We start from the raw sequence: 25005 nt of genomic DNA on the forward strand, positions 1-25005 counted from the left end.
CTACAGGACACTTTAGCCTTCCCCAATTGAGTGCCGTCTGAATGTTGTTGGACTACAACTCCCATCAGCCACAGTCTAGGGCTGATGGGAGTTGTAGTCCTCAACATCCAGAGCAGTGGGCAGTAGTGCCCCTGGGGGGGGATTACTTAGGCACTAGGAGGCATGTGGGCAGCAGGAGGGCGTTGGAGGTGGAAATGACTACCAGGGTCTGAAAAGCTGGTATCGCTGGATCAAGCCCGTCCATTTTGCTGAATTAAGCTACATGTTTTTAACTGGATTTTGAATAAATGTGCAATTCATTGTTACTGTTTTGAATTTTACGGTGTCATTATCTCCCTTAGGAGGTTGTGCAAACCGCAGTATTGAATAGTGCCTTTTGTAGGGTAGAGGGCAAGGGGGATGAGCTTTTATAGGGCCAAGGCTATAGTTTGGAAACCACTGGTCTGGAGGGCACCGGGTTGGGGAAGGCTGAGAAGCACATTAAGGCTTCGTCTTCTTCTTGCCAGATTAAAAAAAAACAATGCTGCAAGAGAAAACGAGAGAGAAAAGTTCCCTCGTTTCCATAGTGAAACCTTTCCTAGTCAAGAGAGTAGATCTATATATATTTAGCTGAAGCGCCTGGCAGGGAAACCAAATGTAGGACACATGGATGCCTCGGTTTTGCAGCTCAGTTTGTTAACTTGCCAGGGATTGTTCCACTGCATAGGAAGCATCTCTGAGGCTACACATCTCTGATCTGGGAGGGAGGGACTGGCCGGCCAAGTGATAGAGGGAGGGATGGGGGTTCTGAACCTGGGTGATAACCTTCTGCTTCTGTTGCCTCCTTTGTCCAGAGCAACCGCCTGGCCCGGGACAGCTCCCTGGATGAGAGTGAGCTGGAGCAGCTGCGAAGCATCTGCAACCGAGACCCCCTTTCGGAGATCACTGAACAAGAGAAGGACTTCCTGTGGCGACACCGGTGGGTGGGTGGGCACCGGGGATCCTGGGTGATCTCTGTAGCGGGAGAGGGCCTCCTGCCAGATTTCTCCACCTCCCTGCTAGATGAGCTTTGCACATTCAAAGGGAGGGGTGACTTATTTGTTTAAACAAAGAATAAATGACACTGGACCATCTTAAGGTGATGGTTGCCTGCCTCTGATGAAGAGAGCACAGCAGAGGTTATATTTTCTGAGAATCCTCTGGAAAAACAGTCTCTCAAAGGACCTGTTGATGGCATTTTACCATTGTACTGTGGAGAGTGTATTAACTTATGGTCTGGGTATGTGGTTTGGGAACTGCACAGTCAGGGGAAAAACAATGCTGTCCGGGGTTGTAAAGACTGCAGAGAGAATAATTGGGTGCACTCTTCCCACCTTAGATCAAATCTATGCTGTCAGGTGCCATAAGAAAGCTGCAGAGATAGTGCAGGATAGTACGCACCCCAGAAATGATCTCTTTCAGGTTCTGCCTTCTGGAAGAAGGTCCAGGGTTACAAAGACCAGGACTAGCCTCCTGAGAAACAATTTCTACGCAAATGCAATTCTGGTTCTAAACACAGCATAAGGAGTCTCTAGTATACTGTATTTTAAAATGGGGTTTCAGACTTTTTAGGGGGGTTTGAATGTTTCATGTAGATTTTCAATTTCATTGTTCTGTATGGGAAAAGGATAATAAAGATATCGTATGTTGTATATCATAAAGGCAGGCCTGTATGAAGACTGCATCTGTTAGCAGAATTAGTTCCAGTGGGTTAGCGCAGCAGATGGGATATGGGGCAGGACTCCTGGGTTCATGAGCGCTGAGAACAGGAGGTCTGGGTCCTGTCTATCCATCAGGGGTTCTTTAGCTGTGATTCCTCTACTGCAGGGGGTTGGACTAAATGATCCTTTATCCCCCTTCTGACTCTACAGCCCTATGATTCTTTTTTCCCCTTCCAGGCACTACTGTGTCAACATCCCGGAGACCCTCCCTAAATTACTGCTGTCTGTCAAGTGGAATTCGCGGGACGAGGTGGCTCAGGTGAGACTAAGAGCTTTCTTGGGTGTCTCGTCAGAGACATGGGCCACCTTCCCCCTCAAAGCTCCTGGCTGGGATTGGATGATAATAATAATAATAATAATAATAATAATAATAATAATAATAATAATAATAATTTATTTATACCCTGCCCATCTGGCTGGGTTTCCCCAGCCACTCTGGGCAGCTTCCAACAAAACACTAAAATGCAATAACCTATTAAACATTAAAAGCTTCCCTAAACAGGCCTGCCTTCAGATGTCTTCTAAAAGTTTGGTAGTTATTTTTCTCTTTGACATCTGGTGGGAGGGCGTTCCACAGGGCGGGTGCCACCACTGAGAAGACCCTCTGCCTGGTTCCCTGTGATGATTTCCTGCAAATCATTTCCCTTGTAATTCCCAACCTGCCTCTTCCTTCTCCCTCCGCAGATGTACTGCCTCCTCCGGGAATGGCCGCTGATTAAACCTGAGCTCTCCATGGAACTCCTTGACTGCAATTTCCCAGATCCGGTCGTGAGGGAGTTTGCTCTGAAATGCCTTGTGAAGGGTCTCACAGACGACAAGCTTTCCCAGTATCTCATTCAGCTGGTGCAGGTAATCATCTCTGGTGTTACTGACTGTTATGTACTGAGTTGAATAGGATCTGAAAGGCAGCAGTCTGATTGGTCTTAGAACAATAGGATTCAGAATGCAGCAGTCTGATTGGTCCTAGAACAATAGGATTCAGAATGCAGCAGTCTGATTGGTCCTAGAACAATAGGATTCAGAATGCAGCAGTCTGATTGGTCCTAGAACAATAGGATTCAGAATGCAGCAGTCTGATTGGTCCTAGAACAATAGGGTCCAGAATGCAGCAGTCTGATTGGTCCACATGAGCCACCCAATCCATCTCCAGGTGGAAGTGAATCCGCAACCAGATTGGCCTACAGGTGAATCCCGGAATTAGCCAATCACGTGGGGCCCATTGTCTAAATAATGTATATAAAGCAGATATTCTGGGGGAACTTCCATTCCTCACTACTATGAGCTGAATAAAGAGCATGAAATCCACACTCGACGCCGAGTATATTTCATTAACCATGGTTGGCTTTTTAAAATTATTATTCTATTCATCCTAAGTTCGCCTTGAATGCATGCTAAACAGAAAGAGGGATATGAGTTGATAAACTAAATTAGACTTTGCTAACCTTGTGCCCTCTAGGCACTTTGGACCGCAATTCCCACCAGCCCTAGCTAGCATGGCCGTGCAGAGAAACAACCATGGGGATTTCTGCCTCTTGTGCGCTTTTTGTCCTGGCAGGACCAGCATGGCGACAGGGCAAGCTGCACTCCTTCCGTGCCTCTTTCTCTTTTGCATGGCACGGCACCCACAAGCTAGAAATAAGCACGCACACACATACACACACCCTTTGACACCTTTGACTCTCCCCCTTGAAGGTTCTCAAATACGAGCAATACCTGGACAACCCCTTGGCTCGCTTCCTGACCATGAAAGCCCTGACCAACCAGCGGATTGGGCATTTTTACTTCTGGCATCTCAAGTAAGTGTCAGGATGAGAGATGTGGAACTGATGGGTGTGGTGGGGGTAATAGAAGCGGAGTTGAGCAGGAAGTTACAAGTGTTTGAGTCGGCCCTCGGGACTTGGGGCAGGACCTTTGGTGAAGGTCCTGTGTGAGTGCCTGGAGGCGGTTGGAGGATGGATGGCGGCTAACAGATTGAGGTTGAATCCTGACAAGACAGAAGTACTGTTTTGGGGGGAAAGGAGGCAGGCAGGTGTATAGGACTCCCTGGTCCTGAATGGGGCAACTGTGCCCCTGAAGGACCAGGTGCGCAGCCTGGGAGTCATTCTGGACTCACCGCTGTCCATGGAGGCGCAGGTCAGTTCTGTGTCCAGGGCAGCTGTCTACCAGCTCCATCTGGTACGCAGGATGAGACCCTCCCTGACCTCAGACTGTCTCGCCAGAATGGTGCATGCTCTGCTTATCTCTCGCTTGGACTACTGCAATGCGCTCTACGTGGGGCTACCTTTGAAGGTGACCCGGAAACTGCAATTAATCCAGAATGCGGCAGCTAGACTGGTGACTGGGAGTGGCCGCCGGGACCACATAACACCAGTTCTGAGAGATCTGCATTGGCTCCTAGTACGTTTCCGAGCACAATTCCAAGTGTTGGTGCTGACCTTGAAAGCCCTAAACAGCCTCGGTCCAGTAGACCTGAAGGAGCGTCTCCATCCCAATCGTTCAGCCCGGACACAGAGGTCCAGCACCAAGGGCCTTCTGGCGGTTCCCTCATTGCGAGAAGCCAAGTTACAGGGAACCAGGCAGAGGGCCTTCTTGGTGGTGGCGCCCGCCCTGTGGAACACCCTCCCTTCAGATGTGAAGGAAATAAGTAGCTATCCTATCTTTCAAAGACATCTGAAGGCAGCCCTGTTCAGGGAAGTTTTTAATATTTAATGCTGTATTGTTTTTAATACTTGATTGGGAGCCGCCCAGAGTGGCTGGGGAAACTCAGGCAGATGGGCGGGGTATAAATAATAAATTATTCTTCTTCTTCTTCTTCTTCTTCTTCTTATTATTATTATTATTTACGCTGGGCTGCGTACACACAATGCATTTAAAGCATCAAAACAATACGCCGCGCTGCGACATTTCATCGCAGCTCCCACTTGTGTGCTGTCACCATTATCGTCACCATCGCCAGCTCATTTGCACGCACGCTGCTTTTCCGTGTTAGAGCCATGCTCAAAGCAGCTCACAGCTACGTGCCGAATAAACGTTAGCAACATTTTGAGATGCTGCGTTAATGGTTACAAAGCAGAATGCAATTTGAACAAGAAGTCGCACTAATATAAATCAATAGGGCAAAGAAACATTGAAGCAATGCCTAATAATAAAATTAAAAAATCCAAATCGCAGCAGCAACAGTGTCCAAGGCAGGTGGAGACACTTGTCCTTGATGGTTCCAGCAGACTCCGCAGTAGCAATGTGCTGTAGCAGGGGACTGTAGTTCCATTGAGCTACTATCCCTCCCCAGGCCTAGAAGATAATAATAATAATAATAATAATAATAATAATAATAATAATAATAATAAATTTATTAATTATACCCCGCCCATCTGGCTGGGTTTCCCCAGCCACTCTGGGCGGCTTCCAACAAAACATTAAAATACAATAGTCTATTAAACATTAAAAGCTTCCCTGAACAGGGCTGCCTTCAGATGTCTTCTAAAAGTCTGGTAGTTCTTGTTATCTTTGACATCTGGTGGGAGGGCGTTCCACAGGGCGGGCGCCACCACCGAGAAGGCCCTCTGCCTGGTTCCCTGTAACTTGGCTTCTCGCAGGGAGGGAACCGCCAGAAGGCCCTCGGGAGAGGGACCCCGGTGTCCGGGCAGAACGATGGGGGTGGAGACGCTCCTTCAGGTCTACTGGGCCTTTGAGGCCGTTTAGGGCTTTAAAGGTCAGCACCAACATTTTGAATTGTGCTCGGAAACGTACATAGAATTGTATGGATGCCCAACCCCCTGCAATGTAGGAACCACAACTAAATATTCCATGACTGACGGCCACCCAAGGAAGGAGAGCCTTGCAAGGGAGTCCCGTTTCTGTGCGACGGTCCCAGGAATCAATCTGGCGTGGGTCTTTCAGAATGGGCTGGGTTGGGGGTAATGAGTCCTGAGTCGGAACTTTGTTGCCTCCCGCAGGTCAGAGATGCACAGCAAGCCCGTCTCTCAGCGCTTTGGGCTGATGCTGGAGGCTTTTTGCCGGGGCTGTGGGATGTACCTCAAGCACCTGAACAGGCAGGTGGAGGCCATGGAGAAACTCATCAACCTCACCGACATCCTCAAGCAGGAGAAGAAAGACGAGACACAGAAGGTACCTGCCTTGGACCACCAAGTTCCCCTCCAAGCCGCGCTGCTGCTCATTGCCTCCACAAAGAGAAGGGCCAAATAGAGCCCAACACACACACACTCATTCAGAGGAGTTAAGTCCAGGGCTTGCGTTCTGGGGGAGAAGGTGGAGGAGGGTGGGTGCAATGAAATCTACAAACCTCATGCCCCACTTTTGGCCAAATAACCCTGCTCCACCTAGAATCATAGAATCATAGAATCATAGTTGGAAGAGACCACAAGGGCCATCGAGTCCAACCCCCTGCCAAGCAGGAAACACCATCAGAGCACTCCTGACATATGGTTGTCAAGCCTCTGCTTAAAGACCTCCAAAGAAGGAGACTCCACCACACTCCTTGGCAGCAAATGCCACTGTCAAACAGCTCTTACTGTCAGGAAGTTCTTCCTAATGTTTAGGTGGAATCTTCTTTCTTGTAGTTTGGAGCCATTGCTCCGTGTCCGCTTCTCTGGAGCAGCAGAAAACAACCTTTCTCCCTCCTCTATGTGACATCCTTTTATATATTGGAACATGGCTATCATATCACCCCTTAACCTCCTCTTCTCCAGGCTAAACATGCCCAGCTCCCTTAGCCGTTCTTCATAAGGCATCGTTTCCAGGCCTTTGACCATTTTGGTTGCCCTCCTCTGGACACGTTCCAGTTTGTCCGTGTCCTTCTTGAACTGTGGTGCCCAGAACTGGACACAGAACTGCCTGTAGCCTTCTAAAAACTGCCTAAAGAGGCTGTCAAGAAAGCCATGGAGGTCGTCCTAAAAGCCCTCCCTGCTTCCCTGCTGTAACTCAAGCCCTGGGCCAGACTCCTCTCCTCTATTCTGAGCATAATTGTCAACATTTCCCTTTTTTAAAGGGAAATTCCCTTATTCCGAATAGGATTCCTTGCAAGAAAAGGGAAAAGTTGACAGCTATGATCCTGAGAAGGCAAACCAAGGAGAAAACCCCAGGACTCAAAAGAAACCAGGAAATCTTAAACCGCAACAATATTGGTGGCACCTTGAAAGTTTTAACAAATTTCATTACAGCCATAAACTTTTTTGGGCTTCGTCCATGAAAGGTTATGCTGTAATAGAAGGTAAAGGTACCCCTGCCCGTATGGGCCAGTCTTGACAGACTCTGGGGTTGTGCGCCCATCTCACTTAAGAGGCCAGGGGCCAGCGCTGTCCGGAGACACTTCCGGGTCACGTGGCCAGCGTGACATCGCTGCTCTGGCCAGAGCCAGAGCCAGAGCTAGAGCCGCACACGGAAACGCCGTTTACCTTCCCGCTGGTAAGCGGTCCCTATTTATCTACTTGCACCCGGAGGTGCTTTCGAACTGCTAGGTTGGCAGGCGCTGGGACCGAGCAGCGGCAGTGCACCCCGCCGCAGGGATTCGAACCGCCGACCTTTCGATCGGCAAGCCCTAGGCGCTTGAGGCTTTAACCCACAGCGCCACCTGCGTCCCTTATGCTGTAATACAGCTGTAATAATACACCGATGTTGGAAGAGTCAGGGCAGATTAAAGAAAAGGCCTTCCTGCAGCGTGTAGTTAAACTCTGGAGATTGCTCCTACAAGAGGCAGGGGTGGCCACCAACTAAGATGGCTTTGAAAGGGGATTGGACAAATTCATGAAGGAGGCGAGGGCTATCGATGGCTACTAACCAGGGTAGCTAGGCTGTGCCTCTTCAGTTGGAGGCAGCAAAGCTTCTGAATACCAGTTTCTGGGAACAGCAGGACAGGAGAATTGCTTGTGTGCTCAGGTCCTGCTTGTAATAATAATAATAATAATAATAATAATAATAATAATAATTTATACCCTGCCCTCCCCAGCCAAAACCGGGCTCAGAGCGGCTAACATCAAGTGTATAACACATTAACATAAAATCAGGCAATCAATTAAAATGCATCCTAAAATCAGATCAGGATCAGAACAAAATCCAATCAGATGGCAACCCGCAGATTAGAGTTGGGAAACTTAAAGGCTTAAATGTAGAGCTAAGTCTTCCCTTTTCACTTGCTAGACACAATCCTCCCTAATGGGCGCAGGTTAGAAAAGGGCAAGGGGGTGACGATTGTACCACAGCAGGCCCAATAGGAACCTCATACCTGTCTTCCTGTCACCATCCTGGGTTTCTGCTGGAGCAGAACTGTGGAGAAGGGCCAAAAAAGTATTTGTTCCATCAACAAAACATAAGCAGATAATATACCGTATTTTTCGCTCCATAAGACACACCTGACCATAAGACGCACCTAGTTTTTAGAGGGGGAATGCAAGGAAAAAAATATTCTTTAAAGGGAGCGCTGAGCAGAGCCTGTATGCATCCCAGGCTCTCCTCAGCGCTCCCTTTCACGAGCTGCGTGGAGCGTGTGTGCGGCGCTTGCAGGCTTTTCCCTGAGGAGGGAGAAGTGCAGCCCATCACTGACGGCTTATGGGATAGCCGCACGCAGCCTCTCCTGGGCAACAGGATGAAGGCTCCCCCAAGAGCCGCACTCCCTTTAAAGAGTGCGTGGAGCGTGTGTGCGGCTCTTGGGGGCTTTTCCCCGAGGAGGGAGAAGGGCAGCCCTTCTCCTCCTCAGGGAAAAGCCCCCAAGAGCCACACACACGTTCCATGCGGCTCTTTAAAGGGAGCGCTGAGCAGAGCCTCCTGCCAGCATTCGCTCCATAAGACGCACACACATTTCCCCTTACTTTTTAGGAGGGGGAAAGTGTGTCTTATAGAGCGAAAAATACAGTACTATTGCTGTAGAAAATTGCCTATACCTATTGTGGGTTTCCCATTGGGGCATCTGGGTGGCCTCTGTGAGAAACAGGATGCTGGTCTAGATGGGCCACAGGCCTCATCCAGCAGGGCTGTTTTCATGTTCTTAGTTTTCAAGGTGCCGCAAGACCAGTTTTTGCTGCAGCAGATTAACCCAGCTCCTTGTCTGGGAAAGCTCAGCTGTGGTTAATTTTCCAAACAGAAGAGGTTCTGGGGCTCAGGCTTGCATGGAAGCAGACCCGCATCCCGTCATGTGTGAGTGGCTGGGCTTAACTGCAGCTGTGTACGGAGATGCTTTGCAGAAGCTCAGGGGCTCTTTCTCTTCCTCTCTCTGTCCCCACTCTCCTCCTCGCCCTCCTCCCAAGATGCAGATGAAGTTCCTGGTGGAGCAGATGAGGAGGCCAGATTACATGGAGGCGCTTCAGGGCTTCATCTGTCCCCTCAACCCAGTGCACCAGCTGGGCAACCTCCGGTGAGACCAAGGGGAAGGTTTTGGCCATTTAAAGCAGCGGGGGTTGGGAAGTAGGGGTCAGGAAAGAGACCCGGACTCCTGGGTCCCCTGGAAGAGGGCTGGTGGCAGGGGGACAGCTCAAAGCAGCCTCCGAGCACACAGCTGTGACCAGATGTTCCCTCTGCTCCAGGTTGGACGAGTGCCGGATCATGTCTTCGGCCAAGCGCCCCTTGTGGCTCAACTGGGAGAATCCCGACATCATGTCCGAGCTGCTCTTCACGAACCACGAGATCATTTTTAAAAATGGAGATGGTGAGTGGGAAGGGAGCTCAGGGATGGATGAGGGGGGAGAGAAGAGCCGGGAGCATTGCTCGCAGCAGAGGGGCGGGGAACCCTTTTCATCCCGAGGGCCACATCCCCCTTTTGGCAACCTCCCAAGGGCCACATGCAAGTTGTAGGTGGAGCCAGAGGCAAAAGTGGGTGGAGCAACGAATGTAAATTTTACCTTCGTACCATAGACTAGTTTCTACACATCCAGCCAGGCAGAAACACTTGGGGGCAAACCAGGAGCAGTGAGGGAGTTGCGGGAGGGCAGATAAGAGTGGTTTGGAGGTCCACATTCAGCCCTTAGGCCCAAGGTTCCTGAACCCCTTTGCTCCTTCAGACTGCACCCATTCAGTTGTCCCCCCAGGGGCTTGTGTCAAGCATGATGGGAAAATCCATTATTGGATGTGATTCCACTGCCCACAACATCTTGCAGCCCAGCACTTAGGCAGATATTTTCTCCATCTGTTTATATACCCTTAAAAAACCCCAAACCATCGGGTTACACCCAGTGGCTGCGAGTTACTTCCAGTGCAAGTTTTGGAATTTTATTTATTTATTTCATACATTTATATGCGGTTTGATGCCAAAACGGTCTCTAAGCAGTTTGCAAACTGTATAGAAAACCGTCGATGAAACGGGAAAACTACAGTAATAATGAGAACAATAAAATCCCCACAAAGCAAAAAGCACTTTTTTTTTGCTTTGCAGGGAAGAATCTTAAGAGTCAGGGATCCGTTCCCTCTTCACACAGCTTTCTTTCTTGCCAAGGCCCAGCCCAGATAGCCATCTGACTCTCACTCAGGTTGCTACATCCTACCCAAGACTCTCACCCACCCAAGGAAACACCCCTCCGTGGTACTGCTTCCCAAGCTTCGCCAAGCTCAAAAATAACACTCAAAATTGATATATACAAATATACACATATACCGTATTTTTCACTCCATAAGATGCACTTTTTTCTTCCTAAAAAGTAAGGGGAAATGTCTGTGCGTCTTATGGAGCGAATGTGTGGTCCCTGGAGCCGAATTGCCCAGGGGCAAAAAGCAGATCATGCTTTTTTTTTCAGAAAGAGGGAAGTGAGTGTTGAAAGGAAGCAGCTGATCGGAAAGCAATCGGGGAGGGAGATAAGGGACGCTAGAGATAAAGGAGGCTGCCTGGGGGGGGGGAGGTAAAAGCCCATGGATCCTCAGGATTTTTGCATTGGGTCACCCCAAATTCACCATCAGATCACATAGCATGTCCATGGCTATAGCCTGCACCAAAAAAATCATACACCCACTGTTTCGTTCAGAATATTTTTTTCCTTGTTTTCCTCCTCTAAAAACTAGGTGCGTCTTATGGAGCGAAAAATACGGTACATAATACACACAAAAATAAGAACCTAACTTGAAGTGGGGTGGGACGTTCTCAGCCTTGCTTCCACCCCAAAGGATTCTCTTTTGTGTCTTGTCATGCCCCTTTGTTGTCAGTCCCTTCTGGAGTTTCCCATTCCATTTTAAGGAAGAGACACGCCAGGAACCAGGATTTCCTCTCTCCTCCCGGCTATTTTTTCTCCCCGCATCAGCACCGAAGCTCACACCCACACGCCCAGCTTCTCAGCCCATCAGGGGACAACTCCCTCCTGGCCACTCCAGTCACCTCTTTCTTTTAATAATCTCCTCTGTGATCCCCAGATCTCCGGCAAGATATGTTGACTCTGCAGATCATCCGGATCATGGAGAGCATGTGGCAGAACCAAGGACTGGACCTCAGGTAGCGTTAAGGCAACGTGTCGTGGGGTGAGACTTTTGCCTGCCCTGTTTTTGAGTTTCTGCTGAAATGAGGCTGCATATTAATCTTGTTTTTAAGTTGTATTTCAATCAATTTGTTTTATATTTGGTGTTAGCTTCCCTGAGCCCAGTCTTGGCTGGAGAGGGCGGGGTATAAGTAAAAATTATTGTTATTATTATTATTATTATTATTATTATTATTTCATCCTCATTTGGGCCTTTGCTTTAAAAACAAGTGAATTCTCTTTTGCTGGAGAACATACACACTGCCCCAAGTCCAGAAATGTCTAGGTGTGTTCCAGAAGTGCTGTTTTCAGAGGTGAGGTTGCAGACTTTTCATGGGTTGGTTTTAAATAAAGTTGGGGTGCCAGACTATAAACAGCTGCACCCTCCCTGCCACCAAGAAGGGGTCCAGCAAGAAATCCTTATCAAAACAGCAACCATTGGGGCTGTGGGTAGGTATGAAATAATAAATAATAATAATAATAAAATTTTATTTATATCCTGCCCTCCCCAGCTGAAGCCGGGCTCAGAGTGGCTAACAACAGTAAAATAATACAACATTCTTAAAATCAGTTCATTATAAAATCAGTTCAAATCAAATCAATGGCAACCATTGGGCTAGAGTTCTATGAGGATTACTGAAGGAGGGAGTCAGGCTGTGCCCTGGCCAAAGGCCTGGCGGAACAGCTCCGTCTTGCAGGCCCTGCGGAAAGATGTCAAGTCCCGCAGGGCCCTGGTCTCTTGGGACAGAGCGTTCCATCAGATCAGGGCCACAGCTGAAAAAGCCCTGGCTCTGGTTGAGGCCAGCCTAACCTCCCTTTGGGCTGGGACCTCCAAGATGTTTTTGTTTGATGACTGTAAGGTCCTCTGTGGGAAATACCAGGAGAGGCGGTCCCGTAGGTACGAGGGTCCTAAGTCGTATAGGGCTTTAAAAGTTAAAACCAGCACCTTAAACCTGATCCTGTACTCCACCGGGAGCCAGTGCAGCTGGTATAGCACCGGGTGAATGTGATCCCGCAGCGAAGACCCCGTAAGGAGTCTTGCCGCAGCATTCTGCACCCGCTGGAGTTTCTGGGTCTCAAGGGCAGCCAGAAATCCAGCAACCAGAGACTCTCAAGGCTGCCCTTGCATGTTGCGGTCTTTGTAGCTGTTAAGTTGTGGGTTGACATAGCAGACGACACAGCGATTTCTCCAAGTAGCTCTTTATTTCGTAAGCTGGAATAGAACTAACTGCAAACAGCTCAGCCGGCCTGCTTTTATAGGCAGCCGGCTGTCAACATTGTAGCAACAACAGCCCAGCGTTTCCCGCCTAAAATAACTGACGTGGACCTGAGTGAAAACTATCTACAGACCTGAGTGAAAACTATATACAGTATCCCCCTGCTGGCCCAGGGTGAAACTTCACTACATAACAGTAGCCGCTCCCCCCCTCCCCGTGGCTGCTGCAATGGCTCTTTAGATAATTTATAAGGTGGGGGGGCACAGCTCAAGGGTGCAGCACCTAATTTGCATGAAGACACTCCTGGCAGGTGGTGGAAGAGATTTCCTCTGGCCAAGATCTCAGAGAGCAGTCAGAGTAGATGCCATCCTGCACCAGCCTGGCACCCTCTAGAGTCTAGGTGTTGTGGACTACAATTCCCATCAGCCTGAGCCAGTGGGGCTGGTGGGCGTTGTAATCCAAAACATCTGGAGGGGGCCAGGTTGGCAAAAGCTGGAGTAGATTATCCTGTGCTCAGTGGCCAAAGAGTCCAGTACGACTTTAAAAAATTGTGCAAAGATTAAAAGCCAAAACAAACCCAAAATGGAATGAAACCCCAAAAGCACGCTCACACATACAAAGGTCAGGTCTTAGGAATCCCATGCACTGGAAAAGGCCGCAGATATTTAAAACCCTCCGAATTAGGGGCCAAAGTCCTGGGTAAAGGGAAATGTGTTTATTTTGCCTGGTGCTTTTTTCCGCGCACCTTGCATAATTTTATATGCCTCTTCTGTGTCTCTACGTTTTAAGAAATCCCCCAAATGGTGTAACCTCTCCACTTAGGGGAGTTGCTCCATCCTCTGTATCGTTTTGGCTGCCTCCACGTGGACTGGCTGAAAGCCACCCCGTCCCCTTGCTGGATTTATTATCACTGTTTTCATTTATATGCTGCTTTCCCCTCCGAGGAGCTCAAGACATTGTTCTCCCTCTCCTCATTTAATCCCCGCAACAACCCTGTGAGGTAGGTCAGGCTGAGAGAGGCAGTGACTGGCCTCCAAGGTCACCCCAGTGAGATTCAGGGCCTTCTGGCGGAGATTCGAACCCTATTCTCCCAAGTCCCAGCCCAACACTCTAACCACTGAACTACACTGGATTGGACCCAAGGTGTTTCTCACATGGGATCCTTCTTCCCCCAAAGGGGAGCCCACAAGCAGGAGGATGTGAAGGCCACAGCCCTCTCCCCCAGGTTCTCCCCAATGATTGGTATTCAGAGGTAGGCTGTCCTTAAACCTGGAGGCTCCATTTAGCCACCCACTGATAGACTTCCTGACCTTCCATGACTCTGCCTAATCCCCTGTTTTCCCATAATAATAATAATAATAATAATAATAATAATAATAATAAATTTTATTTATACCCCGCCCTCCCCAGCCAAGACCGGGCTCAGGGCGGCTAACAACCAATAATAAAACCAAGTTGATTAAAATACAACTTAAAAAACAAGATTAAAATACAGCATTAAAACATTAAAATGCAGCCTCTTCACAGCAGGAGAAAGGAAAAAGGAAAGAGGGGGAGGGGATCAAGTTGATTCCAAGCCAAAGAGGGGGAGGGAATCAAATTGGCTCCAAGCCAAAGGCCAGGCGGAACAACTCTGTCTTACAGGCCCTGCGGAAAGAAATCAGATCCCGCAGGGCCCTGGTCTCATGAGACAGAGTGTTCCACCAGGCTGGGGCCAGAGTTGAAAAGGCCCTGCCTCTGGTTGAGGCTAATCTGACTTCCTTAGGGCCCGGGACCACTAGGGTGTTGCTATTTATGGACCTTGAGGCTCTCCGTGGGGCATAACGGGAGAGGCGGTCCCATAGGTACGTGAGTCCCAAGCCATCTCAGTCTTCTGTCTTCCTCCTGGTCCTTTGCAGGATGCTGCCCTACGGCTGTCTCTCCATCGGGGACTGTGTGGGCCTCATCGAGGTGGTGAAGAGCTCCCACACCATCATGCAGATCCAGTGCAAGGGCGGCCTCAAGGGGGCGCTGCAGTTCAACAGCAACGCTCTGCACCACTGGCTGAAGGACAAGAACAAGGGAGAGGGGTCCGTACTGTTCCTATTATTTGCTCCATTCCTTACCTGCTCCTCACCATGGGGTCCCAGGGTGGGTTGCAGCCATTTTTTAAGATGCGGCACTAAACTCAGTTCGAAGCAAAGGGCGGCCACTTTTTAAGTGGGTCCTATAAATGTGTGCATCTTGCATGATGAAGGCCTGGGCCAAATGGTGCGTCTTCGGCAGATGAGGAAAGCTGTCCAGCGAAGCTGCTAGGCGCCTCTCTGTGGGGAGGGAGCTCACCACAGAGAATGCCTGGCTGTGGCAGAGCACCTTCTTGGCAGGCAGAAGGTCCCGGGTTCAAGCCCCAACGGCATCTCCAGGTAGGGCTGAGAGAGGCTCCCTTTCTGAAACTCTGGAGAGCCGCTGCTGCCAGTCAGGGTGGACAATATTGAGGTAGATGGACCCCAATGGTATGGCACAGTATAAAGGCAGCTTCCTTCATTCTGGGCCACAAATTCTGGGCCAAGAAGGGACGCGGGTGGCACTGTGGGTTAAACCACAGAGCCTAGGACTTGCCGATCAGAAGGTCGGCGGTTTGAATCCCCGCGACGGGGTGAGCTCCTGTTGCTCGGTCCCTGCTCCTGCCAACCTAGCAGTTCGAAAGCACGTCAGAGTGCAAGTAGATCAATAGGTACCGCTCCGGCGGGAAGGTAAACGGCGTTTCCATGCGCTGCTCTGGTTTGCCAGAAGCGGCTTAGTCCTTCTGGCCACATGACCCGGAAGCTGTCTGCAGACAAAGGCCAGCTCCCTTGGCCTATAGAGCGAGATGTTCACGCAACCCCAGAGTCGGTCACGACTGGACCTAATGGTCAGGGGTCCTTTGACCTTTACCTAGAACTACCAAGAGAGCCCGCTCTGTTGATATTAACACTTGAGAGGGTCTGCAGGGAAGCAGGAGGGGGGTGCCTTTCAGCTTTTGGGGGCCTGAGTGACTTTGGGCTTTAAACGTGAGCACCAGGAATCGGGCCCACAAACAAACCAGCAACCAGCAGGGTGGCAGCAGCGGCCAGCTGTGAGTCAGGAAGAAGTGGGGGGTTTTGTGGGTCTTGCTCTCCCTCCGGGAAGGGAAGGACTGGGAGATTTGATGACGCAGGACAAAGTTGCCAACGTTCCAGCAGTTGTGGGGAGAATTTGCTAAAAGGGCTTTGGGATCCACGAGGGGCATGAGGCATGGATACCAGAGGAGTTATGGGGTCTGCTGCAGAGACTGGGGTGAGGCGATGAGGAAGAAGGGCTGCCCTGGCTCACAGCTTCTGCATGCAGAAGGTTGTAGCTTCCATCCCTGGCATCTTTGCATAGGGCTGGGAAGGATTCCCTGGAGAGCCGCAGCTTCCAGTCAGGGTAGACAAGACTGAACAAGACAGACTAATGGTTTTACTCGGTGTAAGGCGGCTTCCCATGCTGCTAATCCTGGTGTGTTTAGCAAGGCCCTTTGTGCTAACGTTTCCCTCCTTCCTGGATCCAGCTATGACGCTGCCATTGACCTCTTCACGCGTTCCTGCGCCGGTTACTGCGTCGCCACCTTCATCCTGGGCATCGGGGACCGCCACAACAGCAACATCATGGTCAAGGACGATGGGCAGGTGAGTGGTTTTCTGTACTCGCTGCAAGAAGCCAAGTTACAGGGAACCAGGCAGAGGGCCTTCTCAGTGGTGGCACCTGCCCTGTGGAACGCCCTCCCACCAGATGTCAAAGAGAAAAACAACTACCAGACTTTTAGAAGACATCTGAAGGCAGCCCTGTTTAGGGAAGCTTTTAATGTTTAATAGACTATTGTATTTTAATATTCTGTTGGAAGCCGCCCAGAGTGGCTGGGGAAACCCAGCCAGATGGGCAGCGTATTATTATTTTTATTATTAATAATAATAATAATAATAATAATAATAATAATAATAATAATTACAAAAATGCGCGCACTTCCCTCCCACCCACGGGCTTTGTCCCAGGAAAACAAGCAACAGTGAAAAATTCCTCCCCTTCTCTCTCTCTCTGAGAGCCAGTGTGGTGTAGTGATTAAGAGCGGTAGTCTCGTAATCTGGGGAATCGGGTTCGCGTCTCTGCTCCTCCACATGCAGCTGCTGGGTGACCCTGGGCCAGTCACACTTCTCTGAAGTCTCTCAGCCCCACTCACCTCACAGAGTGTTTGCTGTGGGGCAGGAAGGGAAAGGAGAATGTTAGCCGCTTTGAGACTCCTTAAAGGGAGTGAAAGGCGGGATATCAAATCCAAACTCCTCCTCTTCTTCTTCTTCTTCTCTCTCTTTCTGTGCCACCTCGCTGCCTTCCCCACCAGCTGTTCCACATTGACTTTGGCCATTTCCTGGACCACAAGAAGAAGAAGTTTGGTTACAAGCGGGAGCGAGTCCCCTTCGTCCTCACCCAGGACTTCCTCATCGTCATCAGCAAAGGGGTGCAGGAGTGTACCAAGACCAAAGAGTTCGAGAGGTATGAGATGGGCAGCCTTCGGCTACACGTCTCCTTTTTTTTTTTTGTTAAATCCTTTTTATTTATTTTCCAATAAAAAACATCCAATTAACATATCAAATCATAATCCAATTAAAATAAAAAACTAAAATAAAAAAGACCAAATTATCATCCAATTATTATTTTTCGGGACTTCCCATAGTCTGGACCTTAAAGCATAGCTCCAAATCTCAATCCTGCCTCTCCTCGTTGTTTCCATATTTCCACATCTCGATTTTAACGCTTTAAAGTTCTCCGTCTCTGGCTCTTCAATTCTCAATCATGTCAGATGTCATATAACCTTTCATTCATTGAGTACAGCTTTATTTGTATGGTCACACGTCTCCTGATAACTTACTGGGAAACCCTTCACTTCCCCACCACCCGAAAACAACCACAAACTAGGCATCCTTCGCCCACAGCATCACTCGAAATTTAGGAATCTGGCTTCCCCACACTCCCTTCCCCCAAACTCCCTCCCCCAATTGTTTGTTGCTTAGTCGTGTCCAATTCTTTGTGACCCCCTGGACCAGAGCACGCCAGGTACGCCTGTCTTCCTCCCCCAATTACACCCCCCTTTTCAAGAATGGCATCACTTCTGCAGCGTTCAGCTGTGTACAGGAGCCACACACACACACACACACACACACACACACACCATGAACTGGGACTTCACACTTCAGATGACACGCACACCCGCTTTTGCAGCAAACACTGGTTTTCCTCCCCAGTTTGCTCCTCCCTTCTACTTCCCCCCTTGCACATTTATACGCTTGATCTGAGAACGCAAGAGCCTGGCTGCTGGATCAGGCCCAAGGGACCCCATCCAGTCCAACATCCTGTTCTTGCAGTGGCCAGCCAGATTCCCCAAAGGGAAGCCCACATTCAGGACCTCACAGCCACAGGGACACTCTCCCTGCCTCTGACCACAGAGGGAGAAGATAGCCATTGTGGTTAACAGCACAGATGAATGAATGAATTTTATTATCAAGGTCGCAGACCAGTTCCAGGTCACTTACAATGTCAGGAAAATCATAAAACACAACAGGGATACAATTGGGTACAACAGAGACAATTCAGATATAACAACAGTATATATATATATATATATATATATATATATATATATATATATATACACACCGTATTTTCTGCTCTATAAGACTCACTTTTTCCCTCCTCAAAAGTAAGGGGAAATGTGTGTGCGTCTTATGGAGCGAATGCAGGCTGTGCAGCTATCCCAGAAGCCAGAACAGCAAGAGGGATTGCTGCTTTCACTGCGCAGCGATCCCTCTTGCTGTTCTGGCTTCTGAGATTCAGAATATTTTTTTTCTTGTTTTCCTCCTCCAAAAACTAGGTGCGTCTTGTGGTCTGGTGTGTCTTATAGAGCGAAAAATACGGTATACACACACGCACACACACACACACACATATACACACACAGTGGTACCTCGGGTTACATACGCTTCAGGTTACAGACTCCGCTAACCCAGAAATAATACCTCGGGTTAAGAATTTTGCTTCAGGATGAGAACAGAAATCGCGCTCCTGCGGCGCGGCGGCAGCAGGAGGCCCCATTAGCTAAAGTGGTGCTTCAGGTTAAGAACAGTTTCAGGTTAAGAACGGACCTCTGGAACGAATTAAATACTTAAACCGAGGTACCACTCTGTGTGTGTGTGTGTGTGTGTGTGTGTGTGTGTGTATCACTAAACTATAACCTAAAATTATCATTTAAAACCTTAATCCTTTTGGTAGTACAGCTTGTTCCCTAAGTTTTGTGGCAGCACATATCATCTCTTACTTTTTTTAATACCTAGAGGGAAAAGCTATAAGTTCCAATCTACATTTGAGAGAACGTTCAAAGATCACATCTTTTAATTCCAAATGAATCTTGAACAACACACTAGAGCAGAGCTTTTTGAACGCCACGTTAGTGTGTCGGCCGCAGTGTGCAGGTGTGTCTCACGAATGCTCCCTGCGCTCCCCCCGGGGCTGGAAAGGGGTTAGTTTAACCTCCTGTTTGCTAGTAAAACTGAATCACTGTGTCGTGAAATGATGCACGTCTAAAAAGTGTGTCATGAACATGAAGAGTTTGGAAAGCTCTATGCTAGACGCAAAGCGTACACTCAAACTTCAGAAACAGTGGAGGCATCTTGCCTAGAGGCCATCAATAGTCGCCTCCTCCTCCATGAATTAGTCTAACCCTCTTTTAAAGCCATGTAAGTCGGTAACCAGGACGCGGGTGGCACTGTGGGTTAAACCACAGAGCCTAGGACTTGCCGATCAGAAGGTCGGCGGTTTGAATCCCCGCAATGACGGGGTGAGCTCCCGTTGCTCGGTCCCTGCTCCTGCCAACCTAGCAGTTCGAAAGCACGTCAAAGTGCAAGTAGATAAATAGGTCCCGCTCCGGTGGGAAGGTAAACGGCGTTTCCGTGTGCTGCTCTGGTTCGCCAGAAGCGGCTTAGTCCTGCTGGCCACAGGACCCGGAAGCTGTACGCCGGCTCCCTCGGCCAGTAAAGCGAGATGAGTTGGCCACGACTGGACCTAATGGTCAGGGGTCCCTTTACCTTTAAGTTGGTAACCCTCGTTGCCTCCAGTGGCAGGGAGTTCCATAGTTGTGACGACATCTGCCCTGAATCTTCCCACATGTCAAGTCCCTCCTCCCTCCCAGGTTCCAGGAGATGTGCTACAAGGCCTACCTGACCATCCGCCAGCACGCCAACCTGCTCATCAACCTCTTCTCCATGATGCTGGGCTCGGGGATGCCGGAGCTGCAGTCCTTTGACGACGTGGCCTACCTGCGCAAGACCCTGGCGCTGGACAAGTCGGAGCAGGAGGCGCTGGAGTACTTCACCAAGCAGATGAACGAGGCCCACCACGGCGGCTGGACCACCAAGATGGACTGGATCTTCCACACCATCCGCCACATGCCCCTCAGCGAGGCCGGCCACGACTGACAAGGACCCTCCGCCACTGGGGAGAGAGGAAACGCCGGCCCTCCAGAGCGGCAGGGAGAGGATCCGGGAGCGCCGTCGGGGCTACCAAGGCAAGGGGGCGGGGAGCCCCGTGTGAACTCGGGCAACCGGGTTCCTGATCCCCTCTCGGGACCGGCAGGGAGAGGATCCAGGAGCGCTGGTGTGCTTTGCAGGAAGGGAGGAAAGGGAGGGGAGAGGGTCGCCCAGCCCCCTGCACTGGGGGTAAGGGGTCTTGAGGTTGAGAGAGGTTGGGGGGCAGGAAGCAGGGACCAGTTTCCTTCTGCAGTTAGGAGAGGTATAGGCATGGAAACGGACCCTTTTCCCTCCTGGAAGAGTGTGTGTGTGTGTGTGTGTGTGTGTGTGTGTGTGTGTGTTTCCCCCCACCCTTTCACCCAATTTGAAATTCTCTTCCCCACTTTTCACATCGGGGGCTAAAACAGGAGACACCCTTCCGCTCTGCCCTCCAGGCAGGTTTATACTTGAATTGCCCCCACTGCCCTTCTCTCCCCCCTCCTTGGCAGAAAACGGGGAGAGGAGAGGGGAGTGTGGTTGAGGGGAGGGGGTTTTACTGTGGGGGAAATGGGCAGAAAGTGGCAATACTTGAAAAGAAAATGTCCAGGGTTGGAAAGGAAACAAACAAAAATGGTTATTTTCTCTCTCTTTTTTTTTCAAATAAAATTTTGAAAAAGAGAGTATTGGTTGGAAATGGAAAATGAGAATAGCAGTAATTCCAACTTGGGCTGCAAAGGCTTTGGGAATTGCCTTGTGTGAAGCAGTTCATTGGGTTAATTCTGTGCAAAGGAGGACACAGTTCTTTCTGTCTGCCCCAAACCTCCTGCCTGTCGATCTCACGGCATGACCCCCAAGTTAATCTGCAATTAATCCAGAATGTGGCAGCTGGACTGGTGACTGGGAGCAGCCACCAAGACCACATGACACCGGTCTTGAAAGACCTACATTGGCTCCCAGTACGTTTCCGAGCACAATTCAAAGTGTTGGGGCTGACCTTGAAAGCCCTAAATGGCCTCAAAGGCCCAGTAGACCTGAAGGAGCGTCTCCACCCCGGACACCTGGGTCCAGCGCCAAGGGCCTTCTGGCGGTTCCCTCCCTGCGGGAAGTGAGGTTGCAGGGAACCAGGCAGAGGGCCTTCTCGGTGGTGGCGCCCACCCTGTGGAACGCCCTCCCACCAGATGTCAAGGAAATAAGCAACTATGAGACTTTTAGAAGACAACGGAAGGCGGCCCTATTTAGGGATGTTCTTAATGTTTGGTGCTGTATTGTTTTTAATATTTGGTTGGAAGCCACCCAGAGTGGCTGGGGAAACCCAGCCAGATGGGCGGGGTATAAGTAATAAATTATTATTATTATTATTATTATGAGGGGGTGCAGGAAAACCACCTCTCTCCGCACCACAAATGATGTCCGGAGCATGTGCTGTGTGGGGCTGATGGGAGTTGTAGTCCAAAATGTCTGGAGGGCTCCTGGTCGGCAAATACTGTGTCAGCAGGATGGGCAGACCGAGAGCACGAATGTGTCGGCTTGTTTGTGCGTTTGAGAAGGAAGCACTGACCCTGCAAGGACAGCGGAGGAAAGGAGCTTGAAGAACTCTTTTTGAGCGCCATCTTCTAAAAGCGCAATCTGGAGAATTTTGCTCTTTTGCTGATGGTGTGGGTAAGTGGCAACAGAAAATGTATTTAGTGCCAAAGGAAAATGTGTTTCGTACTATTTCTCACCCACCCTGATGGCACTGCACAACTTTACACACGTTTTTGCAACATTCCCACCCCCTTGACTCCAGTTCCTGCCCCCTCTTGTGCTTCAGCCTTTGGGGGGGGGTCTCCAAAAAGACAGTTGCGCCATCTAGGGGCCCTGACACCCTCTCCTAGCCCACTTCCCCCAAAACCTCCTTGGGTGACTAGGCATCAGGGCTGCTAACTTAAACTCACCACACTCTGTAACTATGAGCAGGTAGTATAAAATTTAGCGCTGAGCCCCCCAAAGCAGCACATTAAATCTTCTCAGACACAGGAGCTCAACAGCCTGGTCCCCCCCCCCCTTGGCAACAGGTATAGTGGGATAACTAGTCTCTAAATTCACAAATAGGCTGGAGCTGATGGGAGTTGTAGTCTTAAAATGCAGGTTTGCAAAGGCTGAACAAGAGTCTTGGCAAGATCAGGAAAAGCTCGGCTTTTTCTCATAGTGACAGAGGGCTGCTTATTTCTGGTGCGTGAGATTCTGGGATCCCTGGAGAAATGCAATGAGCTGCTGATGACACGGTATTTGTCAGGAATTCCTAAAAACTGGTCTTGGTATCTCAGAATAACGACCATAAAGTAACACTTGTCTCATTTTCAAACTCGCCTCTGATCCTGTTCCTGCCTGTCATCAAACAGGGATTCTTTAGTTGTGATTCCTGCAGTTGGACTAGATGAGCAATTCTGTGATTGTACGATTCAATTCCATCCGTGTGTTTGCCCACTTGATGAGCTGGACAATAAAGTCGCTGGACAAAGAACCATGCAAACGTAACAAGAAATAATTTATAGTGATCTTTGCCACTGATAAATTAACAAGGCTTTGGTTCTTATTCATGAGGTAGGGCGGATTTTCATCGTATCGCATAGCAATAAACATTTATGGCAGCCTTCAGGAAACCCAGCGCTCTTAAGCAGACGTTTTGGACTACAACTCCCATCAGGCTCGGCATCGCACAGGCAGGGCTGATGGGAGTTGTAGTGCCAAACATCTGGCGGGCACCAAGTTAGGAAAGGCTGACATAGTCATCAGTGCAACTGATAAATATTGAAGCGAGGGAGCTGGGAGTCAGCAAAGGGGCACTGAATAAACCGGAATACGGGGAACAATTAAAACGGGTGCCGGGTAAAGGGTGAATGTGAAGCGCAGGATTTCGCTCTATTACATAGCAATAAATCAATTAAATTTATAGCAGACACTGCTGCCGATAAATTAGAAGGAGGAGAAGGGAGGGGAAAGGAACAAGGGTGTAAGTCAGGCAATTAAGTCAGGGAAACACAACCACAGCCTGCTCTCCACTCGTGTGGCAGGACGTGGGCAATTTATAGTGAGCCTTTGCCACCGATAAATTCATAACAGGCAAGGAGAAGATCAAGCTGTGATTCCTGCATTGCAGGAGCGGGCTGGATTGGATGATCGTCAGGGTCCCTCTCAACTCTGTAATTCTATGATTTCAGCGGAGAGGAGAATAAAAGGAGGTAGAGCTGAAACAAATTTTGGCTGTGCAGGATTAGAATCCGCTGGCCCAAATTAAAATGCACTTTCTGCATAACTGAAGTGTGTTGCAACATTCCCAATTACGGATGCTGGTGGATTCTAGACAATTCTTCAGGGGGTGGGGATTTCATGGCTCAGATTACATTTTTTCGCTTTTTGGAAATGCATTCAAAAAGTTCGTTTCAGCTCCAGGAATGAGAGGGTCCCCCCTTTTTTTTACGTGTTTTGATGTTCAGAAATTGTTGTCGATGTTCCAGACGTCTCCGCTCAGGGCATTGGCTGCCCCCTGGAGCGTCCAAGTGACAAATGCCAGCTGACGGCGGAAGAGGACCTCGTCGAAACTCTGGGGGGCCTCCCGCAAGAGGCTGACGTGCTCCAGCAGGGCCTTGACGGTGTGGGCCCCCCGGCCGTGCAAGATGTGCCGGAACGGGGTCTCCGTGACCGCCACGTACTGGGAGAGGAAGTAGAATTCCACCTGGGGCAGAGAGGGGGAGCCATTAGTGGAGCAAAGATACCCAAAGTCCACAGCAGTCCCCAAAAAACTAGCAGAACCCCATCTGTACTGGGCAAGAGCTGGTGAACTGGGGAGGAAGGGTAGAGGGCACAGAAACATCCTCTGCAAAAGGCTGCTCCTTTAATTCCAGGGTAACTAGGTAAAGGGTAAAGGGACCATTAGGTCCAGTCGTGACCGACTGTGGGGTTGCGGCGCTCATCTCGCTTTACTGGCCGAGGGAGCCGGTGTACAGCTTCCGGGTCATGTGGTCAGCAGGACTAAGCCGCTTCTGGCAAACCAGATCAGTGCACGGAAACGCCGTTCACCTTCCCGCCGGAGTGGTACCTATTTATCTACTTGCACTTTGAGGTGCTTTCAAACTGCTAGGTTGGCAGGAGCAGGGACCGAGCAATGGGAGGTCACTCCGCCATTGCGGGGATCTGAACCGCCGGCCTTCTGACTGGCAAGTCCTAGGCTCTGTGGTTTAACCCACAGTGCCACCTGTGTCCCTCTCCAGGTTAACTAATAACTAATAATAACTAATAACTAAAACTCCTCAATCCCACACAAGAGAGCTTCCGGCAAACTACCCTGGTGGCAAGAAAGAAAGGGAAGCTTTGGTGCATCGAGGGGGCAATTGTGCCAGGAATCATTTTCAGGCCGAGAGCCGCATTCCCTTCTGCGCAACCCTCCAGGGGCCATGTGCTACTGGCAGGCAGCGCCAGGGGCAGAACAGCAACTTGTATGGTTTCTACAGACATGCCATCCAGGCACTTCAAGAGCTCAGGGACACAGCTTAGCCAGGCAGAAACACTCAAGGAGGGGCAAAAGCAAGGTTAGGGATGGGGAGTGGTGGCCCCGAGAGAGATCCGAGGGCCAGACGGTGAGACCTGGGTCCCTGGGCTTTCCCTTCCTTTCTCTAGGTAACTAATCATGGGCCATACGCAGGGAATAAAGGGACGCAGGTGGCGCTGTGGGGTTAAACCACAGAGCCTAGGACTTGCCGATCAGAAGGTCGGCGGTTCAAATCCCCGCAACGGGGTGAGCTCCTGTTGCTCAGTCCCTACTCCTGCCAACCTAGCAGTTCAAAAGCCCGTCAAAGTGCAAGTAGATCAATAGGTACCACTCAGGCGGGAAGGTAAACGGCATTTCCGTGCGCTGCTCTGGTGCGCCAGAAGCGGCTTAGTCCTGCTGGCCACATGACCCGGAAGCTGTACGCCGGCTCCCTCGGCCAATAAAGCGAGATGAGCGCCGCAACCCCAGAGTCGGTCGCAACTGGACCTAATGGTCAGGGGTCCCTTTACCTTCTTTACACAGGGAATAGCCATGCTATCAGGGTGG

At 49.9% G+C, this 25005-nt stretch overlaps 2 protein-coding genes across 7 annotated transcripts in view; one reads left to right on the forward strand and one right to left on the reverse strand.

Moving 5' to 3' along the window:
- LOC307202113 (phosphatidylinositol 4,5-bisphosphate 3-kinase catalytic subunit alpha isoform-like) overlaps window positions 1-21081 on the forward strand; it is a 34831-nt gene extending 13750 nt beyond the window's left edge. For 2 of the 3 annotated variants that reach the window (XM_079951770.1, XM_079951769.1), the window contains exons 12-23: window positions 834-958; window positions 1917-1998; window positions 2424-2588; window positions 3432-3535; window positions 5696-5867; window positions 8999-9105; window positions 9275-9396; window positions 11085-11163; window positions 14301-14471; window positions 15950-16067; window positions 16775-16926; window positions 19616-21078. In XM_079951770.1, the coding sequence (XP_079807896.1) occupies window positions 834-958; window positions 1917-1998; window positions 2424-2588; window positions 3432-3535; window positions 5696-5867; window positions 8999-9105; window positions 9275-9396; window positions 11085-11163; window positions 14301-14471; window positions 15950-16067; window positions 16775-16926; window positions 19616-19901 (1683 nt within the window). In that variant the 3' untranslated portion in view covers window positions 19902-21078. Of the gene's footprint in view, window positions 1-833; window positions 959-1916; window positions 1999-2423; window positions 2589-3431; window positions 3536-5695; window positions 5868-8998; window positions 9106-9274; window positions 9397-11084; window positions 11164-14300; window positions 14472-15949; window positions 16068-16774; window positions 16927-19615 lie in introns of all 3 variants that reach the window. The other variant, XM_079951771.1, reaches the window with a different exon arrangement.
- A 1364-nt stretch (window positions 21082-22445) lies between these two features.
- The window catches only part of TFR2 (transferrin receptor 2), a 55158-nt gene continuing 52598 nt past the window's right edge, over window positions 22446-25005 (reverse strand). For all 4 annotated transcript variants that reach the window (XM_079951815.1, XM_079951814.1, XM_079951817.1 and 1 more), the window contains one exon: window positions 22446-23646. In XM_079951815.1, the coding sequence (XP_079807941.1) occupies window positions 23404-23646 (243 nt within the window). In that variant the 3' untranslated portion in view covers window positions 22446-23403. The remainder of the gene's footprint in view (window positions 23647-25005) is intronic.

The sequence above is a fragment of the Podarcis cretensis genome (assembly GCF_951804945.1).
Source record: "Podarcis cretensis genome assembly, chromosome: 13".
In the NCBI taxonomy this organism is placed as follows: domain Eukaryota; kingdom Metazoa; phylum Chordata; class Lepidosauria; order Squamata; family Lacertidae; genus Podarcis; species Podarcis cretensis.